Below are 10,000 nucleotides of genomic sequence, written 5' to 3'. Positions count from 1 at the left end.
TGTAGGGTATGCAGGGCATGAGGTTGGAGTGAAGGGGGCACCAGGGTAAAGCGCGCGTATGTTTGTGTGTTTTTGTTTGTTTGTTTACGAATGTTTATGCATTTGTGTGGATATATGTTTTTAAGCTGTATGTTTCAGTTAATGCATATACAGTGTGTCTGTTTGTGTGTGTGTGTGTCTGTGTGAGTGTGTGTGTCTGTGTGAGTGTGTGTATCTGTGTGAGTGTGTGTGTCTGTGTGAGTGTGTGTGTCTGTGTGAGTGTGTGTATCTGTGTGAGTGTGTGTGTCTGTGTGAGTGTGTGTGTCTGTGTGAGTGTGTGTGTCTGTGTGAGTGTGTGTGTCTGTGTGAGTGTGTGTGTCTGTGTGAGTGTGTGTGTCTGTGTGAGTGTGTGTGTCTGTGTGAGTGTGTGTGTCTGTGTGAGTGTGTGTGTCTGTGTGAGTGTGTGTGTCTGTGTGAGTGTGTGTGTCTGTGTGAGTGTGTGTGTCTGTGTGAGTGTGTGTGTCTGTGTGAGTGTGTGTGTCTGTGTGAGTGTGTGTGTCTGTGTGAGTGTGTGTGTCTGTGTGAGTGTGTGTCTGTGTGAGTGTGTGTCTGTGTGAGTGTGTGTGTGTCTGTGAGTGTGTGTGTCTGTGTGAGTGTGTGTGTCTGTGTGAGTGTGTGTCTGTGTGAGTGTGTGTGTCTGTGTGAGTGTGTGTGTCTGTGTGAGTGTGTGTCTGTGTGTGTGTTTTTGTGAGTGTGTGTGTCTGTGTGAGTGTGTGTCTGTGTGCGTGTTTGTGAGTATGTGCGTGTTTGTGAGTATGTGCGTGTCTGTGTGTGTATGTGCGTGTTTGTGTGTGTATGTGCGTGTTAGTGTGAGTATGTGCGTGTTTGTGTGTGTATGTGCGTGTTTGTGTGTGTATGTGCGTGTTTGTGTGTGTATGTGCGTGTTAGTGTGAGTATGTGCGTGTTTGTGTGTGTATGTGCGTGTTTGTGTGTGTATGTGCGTGTTTGTGTGTGCGCGCGCACTTCTTCCCCATTGCTTCAGACCCTCTCCTCCCCCCCCTCCTCCCCGCAGCCCCGTCGAACACCCCGAAGCCGTCGCCGAAGGAGAGGAGATCGTCCCCGAAGCGGTCGCCCAAGCCCGCCAGGCCCGCCCCGCCGCCCATCATCATCCACCCGGTCTCCCCCTACCCCGCCTTCGGTATGCCGCCCATGCATTCGCTGTCGACGCCTGCTCTGACGCCCCAGGTCCCGTCGTGCCCCCCCAGCCCCGCCCATGAGCCCTTCGAGCCCATGCACAGCCCGGGCTACATGGGCTACCCGTCGCCGGCCTGGGGAGCTCCTGCAGGTGGGTGCTGCTGGGGACCTTCGGGTGCTTGCTGCTTGTCTGTTTGTTTGTTTGTTTAATGGTTGGGAGTTCTGTTTTTTTTTGTTTTTTTTTCCATTTGCTAGGGGTTGTGCTTGTTTGTTTATGTATTTATTTCATGTTTGGGAGTTTTCAGACAGTTTTCAGTTATTCACAGTGGCTGTTGCTCCTAAACTGAACCATAATTTTGATTTAGTAAAGCTAATACCCTTATGAGATATCTATATATGATAATTGTTCTTAAAGTCTTTTTCAAATACACCTTTCACTGTACCATATCACATAGATCCATAGAAGAGATGAAATCAGTCTTTTTACAAAATAGTTTTTCACTGTTTTTTTTTTCTATTTCTCAGGCTATGGCACTCCTTACCATTACAGCCATCAACCACATTCATTTTGAGATTGGAAAAGGTCAGCGGAGTAACGTCTTCGTTGTTGTTTTTTATGCGGGTCATGTACTATTTTTTTTTTTTTTTTTTTTTTTGATATGCAGCTCTAAGTTCAGCTTCTGTTTCTATTTATATTCCTAAAATCACTGATGTTGTATTTGTTACAGCTGCTCCAAACTCTTTGTGAAAACATTTTTTTTTATTGTTTGTTTTTGTTTTTAGTGTTGGAGTATTTAAAGTATGATGCATGTTTTAAAAAAATACTCACTTTTTAAACTAAATGATGATTATATACTGATGTTTTGTAAAGCATATTGTGTAATATATATTTTAGCATCAATAAAATATTTTGGCAAATTCGTCGTTTTTCCCAGTAAATGTACATACATATACATAAACATAACGCACACGCATACACGCACGCGTGCACGCACACACATACACACACACACATACACACACACATACACACACACACGCACACACACACACACACGCACACACACACACGCACACACACACACGCACACACACACACGCACACACACACACGCACACACACACACACGCACACACACACACGCACACACACACGCACATACACACACACACGCACATACACACACACACACACACACACACACACACGTATATTATACACACACACCTATATATATATATATATATATACATACATATCGATAGGTAGATAAATGTAAATACACACATACTTATACATACATATACATACACATATTACGGATATTTCATCCTGTTGTACAGCCGCGATATGTTTACATGAACGTGAATTCCAGGCCACAGGCGGAAGGGTAGTCAGATACTTTCCTCCCCGACTTTGACCCCGCCTTATCCGGGTTATAAGCTGGGCTAGGCCTGGTTATACCCCGGGTATGAATTGTAACAAGAGAGAGAGAGTGAGAGTGAGAGGGGGTGGGGGGGCCAGGCAGACAAACAGAGATAGAATCAGAGAGAAAGACAAAATTTCATTAGTCTACCAGTAAAAAGATCGTGCTTTATCATAAAGGCCTTCGAAGAAAACGCATCAATACTCCGTTTCAAGACAAACTAATACAAATCAACAAACTCTTTTTTTTTTACCAAAATGACGTTTCTTCAATATCCGATGACATAGAATATAACAGAAAAGCTAAAAAGGGAAGGAAATGAACATGAATGCATACATAACTAATTATCACAGCAGAGTCGACTGAAACGGGTTGGCCGGGTTGGCGCTCTACCATTGAGCTGATGCCCCTTCCTCCCTCTCTCTCTCCCTCCCTCCCTCTCTCTCTCTCTCTCTCTCCCTCTCCCTCTCCCTCCCTCTCCCTCCCTCTCCCTCCCTCTCCCTCCCTCTCCCTCCCTCTCCCTCTTTCTCTCTCTCTCTCTCTCTCTGTATGAAATTAGACAATGAATGCCTGTTTCTGTCTATGCCGTCTCGTACATTTTAATACAAATATTAAGATGCAAGATTCAAAGTTTCCGTGATTTTTTATATTTAAAAATATTCCTGTCAGATATAGATAACCGTTCCGATCATCGCTTAAAACAACACTTTTTGTATAGGGTAAGAGATATTCGAAGATTTGTGACATGACTTCTGTCCTTCACTTCATCTCCGGCGGTTTTGGGTAAGTTAACCTACTTTAGCAGACATTATTTTTATTGATTTTGTTGACCAGTATAAGCGGCAATCATTCTACTTTTAAAATGCGTCCCTAAATTGCTCACAATCTCCAGCCGTTTGTTGATTCGCACCCATGGCTGAGAGGGTAAGGCTATCCTCTCTTCACAAACGTTCGGGTGACTGGGAAGGCCAGGTCAGTAGCAACTCGAGGGGGTGTCATGGCGTCCCACAGGGCTATTTTGATGATTGTTCAACGGAAATATAACCATTAAACTTATTATTTTCCATCCTTTTTGAAAACTGAAAAGACCAAAATGATCGACCGTATTCACAAAGCACTCGTAACTTTTGTGACATCAAAATGTGTTTTTTTCCAAAAATAGAATCAGATGTCGTAGCACCTCCCTGATCTAGCCTTCCCCGGTGACGCTGAATTCTCCCGCCGCGCCGTCTGTTTTCAAATCACTCGCCACATGACGTCACAGGGTTTAAAAAGCGCCAACCGTCACGAGTAGTAACGGCAATCACTTCTGTAATTTTGTTATGCTTAATTATTTGTAGAAGGAAATAAATAGACAAATGGAAAGAAAGATAATGATAATTAAACTATGAATAGAAAACTATCTTTGATGGAATGTAAGTAGTTCTTACACATATCATAATCGGTTCCATCTGGATGTAAAAGTAGTCACGTTTCCCTTTCTGTTTCGCCATCTACATAAGACAGATAACGCTGTGTCGTTATGGTTCTCTCGTATATTCATGTGAGAACCGTATTCATTTGCGACAAATGAAGAAAGATCTATATTCCTGATGATACAATCGGAACCGCTCAAATACATCTCTCCCACTGTGAAAATATTCATTCTCATTTAAACATTTTCATAATTGTTAGGTTAGGCTCGACAGTCGCAAGATAAATATGAATTTTAGTTACGATGAATAAGGTACGAGGTAGGCCATTAAATCTGATCAAGTAATTCCTTGCTTGCACAAAATATGACATTGCTTTTTCATTAATAGCATTGCTGCCTTTAATAACACAGCTGACATTGAAGCCTACATCCTCTGACACGGAGGCACTAGTAGCAGCTGCACAGCTGGAGAAGGCTAGATCAGTAGCAACTCGAGGTGGTGTCATGGCGTCCCACAGGGCTATTTTGATGATTGTTCAATGAAAATAAAACATATTTTTTTTTTTTTTTTTTGAAAAGACCAAAATTATCGACCATATTCACAGAGCCTCTGTAACATTTCTGACGTCATCAATTTTTTTTTTTCCAAAAACAGAATCGGACGCCATGACACCTCGAGTTGCTACTGATCTAACCTTCCCCCTCCAGCAATTGTTGAAGGTTGTACCAACAGTACTACCACCTTTATAATCTGCAATTTATGTCACTTTTTTATCTGCTACATATGGTAATTTAAATTTAGTTTTGAATGCACAATAAGAAATTATGGTCTTGTTAATTAAAATCAGAGTTGTTGGTGTTTGACCCAAAAATCCTTCTAATAGTGCAATAAAAATTGTCCTCGGAGAAGTCTATGGCATTGAGAACACGTATAAAAGATATGAAAATGTGATATATAATGTTGAATAATGTATTTTTATGTATGTATTAGGTGGAGCTGTTCATGTGCAAACCTAAAAGTGGCCAGTTGCTGAAAATTTTTATAGCATTCAACAGAAAGAGCTAGAGACATGTGTGTGCAAATGAGGTTTAGACATTTATCTATTCAAAATATTTATCATAACAGATATGGTTAATTATTATAATATATGATACACAGGCCAGTCTTGTTAAAACACCGCAGGCAGTGCTGCTGTTATTTGCTTTGATCAGGTCTTTTGTTTACTCCCATTATTATTGATATTGAAGTCCGAGAAAGATACATTTGCCGACATTTTCTCCAAAAAGGTAACATTCGTTCATTCCTCTCACCTGGAGAAGAGACACACACAGACAGCCAAAAACTGTACGAGGTGAAACGATGTGTGTATGTGTGTGTGTGCGTATTACAAAAATACATGAATATAGATAGATATATAGTTGTCTATATGTACATATATGTAGATAGATATACATATATATGTATATATGTATATATATATATATATATATATATATATATATATATATATATATATATATATAGGGTCAGTCCTCAAAGCAAAAACAACGCTTTTTCCCGCACCCACACAACACTGGTGGGCTAAAGATCAACAGTGGCCACTAAATCAGCTGTGAGACCGATGTCAACCTACTATAAATCTCTCGATTTAGTTGCTAAAAAAGTCATGATAAAAATCTCAAGTATTCTACAGTTACAGAAAGCTTACCAGATCCTTTCTCTCTCTGATGGCTGGTCTGTAAGCCCCAATGGTTGGCCCATGTTAGTTTTGGTGATATTTATCTCTACCTAATACCCACGCCGGGTGGGTACACAGAAGAGGAGTTGAAAGCCTATAAATCACTCGAAGCTGTCAAGTAAGTATTTTTCCTAAGATTTAGAATAACCCCCCCCCCCAATCCCTTGCCTGTTGTTGTCGTGGGGGGGTCTTAGGAGACAAAGACTGAGACCCAATACAGGGATCTCCCCTGCCTAGGGCCTCAGCCCTCGACTCAGCTAATTTGCATGTTCTTTTCCCTCTCCAGCTTTTGTTACCGTCTCTTCTCCATCCCCTTCTACTATCTACTTCCTAAGGTGTGAGAGCCATGCTGAGAGGATGAAAGGCTGACCTAGTGCCACTCCTGAACGGCCTGCGGGAACTATGGGCACGGTACTCCCGACTTGGCTAGCCCTTACCTTCAGTAGCGAAAGGAGGTGGACCGTTTAGGCCTTTTTATATAATCCAGGTTCCCCATGACCAGTAATGAAAATGTAATCCCTTTATTAGAGGCAATGAGGCTTGCCTCTTTATCAAATAGCCCCAACCCAGGCTCTCCTTTGACCACGGCTCCGAACACTGAAACTACTACCCACTCCTCAATGCCTACTAGTGCATTACCTACCTAAGCAGAGAATCAATCTCCAGAAGGCATTCCTACCCAACCAACTTCCTCAAATTCATCAACTCTACCCCCGCAACCTTCATCAAACCAACCCTCCCTTATTACTACCTTGCAGCCTTATTCTCCATCATTCCGTAATACTCCCTCTTCCACATGTCTCCGACCATCCACCACCACCAACCCTACAGATATCTTAAATACTCTGTTTAGCCCAGCTAAATGGGACCGATTTTTCGTGATCCCTTCTACAGCTCCTTACTCAGGCAACGCTCTTCTCTTTCAACAATGCCTCCAAAAACAAGTAGGTAGAGTCCCTTTCTATACCAGACGCGATCGCTCCCGTCTTGTAATAGTCAGATCAGAAACTGAATCTATAGCACTATCAAATTTAACTAATCTTTCTGGCAACCCCATTCCTGCAGAACCTCATCCAACCCTTAATACCTGTACCAGAACTGTCTCTCTCTCCCCAGCAAACTGCCCAGTCAATACCAAAGATTGGTCAGACTGTGAAGAAGACTTATTAGGATGCCTCAAAGACCAAGATATGAAATCAGTACATTGCTACACCATTCCTCCTAAAGGTCAACGAAAGAATCCGACCAACATTGCCAAAATTACCTTCCGTACACATGACCTTCCCTTATGTATCTACATCGGTGGACAATCCCTCCCTGTTCGACCATACCAACCCCCTCCCCGTCAATGTCAAAACTGTTGGCGCTTTGGACATCCTGCCAAACATTGCCGTTCCACAGACCGATGCCCCATTTGTGCCCAACCTGGTCATAACCGATCAAACTACTCAGCACAAACACGAACATGTGCTAACTGCGGCGGCCTCCATAATATATTTTATAGAGGCTGTCCCACTTACAAGTTTGAATCTGAAGTAGCAACTCTCAGATACAAAAATGGACTCACTTTACGTGAAGCCAGACAGGAAGCACGTCGACAAGGTTTCTCTCATACTCCATACTCTAGTAACATCGTTCGCTCAGCCCCTCCCCCTCCACCCCAAAATGTCCCCATTTCCACTTCTACATTCTAAATCCCTCAGACCAATTGCTTTGCCACTCTAAACCCAGACACCCCAATCTCAACCACAGCTCCAATCTCAACTACAGCCCCAACACCAACCCCTCTCCCTCCCCGCACTACCCGCAGTAGACAGACTAAACGTTCTTATACCTCTAAATGTGTTCCATGGTGAAATTCTGATTGCACCAAAGCACTTCGCTTAAAACGAGCAGCCTGGAACGGCTATCACTACAAACGAGGCACCCCTCACCAGCTATCAGCCCTTATTTCCTTTAAAAGGGCATCTGCCCATCTTTGCCGTACAATTAGAAACAGCAAAACAAATAGCTGGCAAGATTATGTTTCATCAGTTACATCTACATCTATTTTAGCTGTTTGGCGACGGATCCATAAACTATCAGGCAAACATCCCCCCCATCCTGCACCCGTCCTCCATATTCGAGATACTCATATCTGAACCTGTCGAAGTAGCTAATGAACTGGGCAACTATTTCAGCCAGGTCAGTAGTGGCTCTCACCTTTCCCCACACTTTTCTTCCATTAAAGCCATCAAAGAACGCATCCCTATTATCTTCACCCTATCCTCTGATGAGTCCTATAATACTCCTTTTTCTTCTTCTAAACTCAACGCTGCATTACTGTCGTGCCGCAACACTCATGAAGGCCCTGATGGTATTCACTATCGTATGCTCCGACACCTCCCATCTTCCTCTCTATCCTTCTTTTTAACTATTTTCAACGACATATAGACGTCAGGAAATTTCCCTTCTCATTGGCTGTTATCCTACCTTTCTTAAAACCCAATAAATCAGGTACCCTACCCCAAGATTACCGCCCCATAGCTCTAACTGGCTGCTTGTGCAAACTACTAGAACGGATGGTTAACTTCCGCTTAATGTGGTATCTTGAATCTCATAATCTTTCCCCTTCCCAGTTTGATTTCCGACGTGCCCGAAGTAAAGCAGACCAACTTGCACATCCATACCAGATCTCTGTCAATTCCTTCAGTCTGCAATATCAGTAACTTCTTGGGCCACCAACCATGGCTCTCGCTTCTATACCTCTAAATCTTTCCCCATCCTTTTCTCTCGCTCACGTACGGTCCCCAAACCCCCACTCTTCTTATATAACGCTCTACTCCAATACCGTTCTTCTGGCAAACTCCTAGGCGTTATATTTGATTCCAAATTGTCCTGGAGAGACCATATCTTGTACATCAAAGAAAAAGCTCAACGCCGCCTCCGAACTCTTTCACACCTCTCCTGGGGCTCAGATCGCAAAACTCTCCTCCATCTTCATGTTACCTTGATTCTCTCCACTCTACATTATGGATGCCATATCTACTCCTCTGCCTCAACCTCTCTTCTTGCTCACCTTGATACAATCCACCACAGCGGTCTCCGCTTAGCCCTAGGCGCCTTCCGCTCCTCTCCAGTTGAGAGCCTATATACTGAATCTGGCATGCAGTCCCTCTCTCGACGTAGAGCACTTCTCTCTCTTCGATGCTATGCTCGATTTCACCAATTTTCCCTTACCAAACTAACTATTCCACAATCCTTACTTCATACCTTTACTTCTTCTCCACGTTTACCAACTCCTCTCCCCGTACGCATGGATACCCTCCTCTCCCATTCCCCCTTTCCTCACCTCCGACCTCTCCCACTTTCTGTCCATTCCATTCCTCCATGGCTTATACCTAACCCCTGTATTTGCTCCTCAGTTTTCCCTGACCCACCAAAATCAGATATTCCCCCCTCTATCCTTCTCACTCATTTCCTTGACCATGTCTCCATTCATTCCTCCAGCATTCATGTTTACACTGACGGTTCCAAATCCATCTCAGGAGCTGGATTCGCAGTAACATTCCCAAACTGCACTTTCAAATACACCCTCCCTCCTGAATCTAGTGTCCTTACTACAGAACTGTATGCACTCCTTTTTGCCTTAAGACGTGTATACTCATCCCCCTCTTCCTCTTTTACTATTTTTACTGACTCCCGTAACTTTTTAACCCTCATAAAGTCAATGCACTCGACCAATCCCGTTGTCTGTAAGATCCAGAACTGGTTGTTCTATCTATCCACACGTCACAAATCTGTCAGATTTTGCTGGGTACCCAGACATGTTGGAATCCCTGGCAATGAACAGGCAGATACTCTCGCACGCTATGCCGCAATGTCCACATCACCTCAACTACGCTTCTCACATATTCCAGCTACGGATTATTATCCCCCCCCCCCCTTTAAAATCTTCTTGTATACTGGATGGCAATCTTTTTGGTCAAGACTCCACAACAATAAATTACATACAGTAAAACCTTCAATATCCTCTTGGTCAGCTCCATTTCACAAAAACAGACGTTGGGAGACGGCCCTCACACGCTTACGTATTGGCCACACTCGCCTAACACACGCCTATCTAATGTCACGCTCAGACCCGCCCCTATGTCCTCTATGTAACGTCCCTCTTTCAGTTCCACACATTCTCTTGCCCTGTCCACGCTTTAATACAGCACGTACCTCTGCTTTTCCACACCTATCCTCCTTTCACCGACGTCCCAACA

At 43.4% G+C, this 10,000-nt stretch overlaps 1 protein-coding gene across 1 annotated transcript in view; it reads left to right on the top strand.

The window, feature by feature from the left end:
• The window catches only part of LOC113810706 (uncharacterized), a 15,635-nt gene extending 13,552 nt beyond the window's left edge, over positions 1-2,083 (top strand). Inside the window, exons 4-5 of the mRNA XM_070142760.1 lie at positions 1,052-1,324; positions 1,699-2,083. Coding sequence (XP_069998861.1) covers positions 1,052-1,324; positions 1,699-1,745 — 320 coding nt within the window. The 3' untranslated portion in view covers positions 1,746-2,083. The remainder of the gene's footprint in view (positions 1-1,051; positions 1,325-1,698) is intronic.
• Positions 2,084-10,000: the final 7,917 nt, after the last annotated feature.

The sequence above is a fragment of the Penaeus vannamei genome, chromosome 30 (assembly GCF_042767895.1).
Source record: "Penaeus vannamei isolate JL-2024 chromosome 30, ASM4276789v1, whole genome shotgun sequence".
In the NCBI taxonomy this organism is placed as follows: domain Eukaryota; kingdom Metazoa; phylum Arthropoda; class Malacostraca; order Decapoda; family Penaeidae; genus Penaeus; species Penaeus vannamei.
Note: the sequence above shows the minus strand (reverse complement) of the source record. Positions and strands in the feature narration are given on the sequence as shown.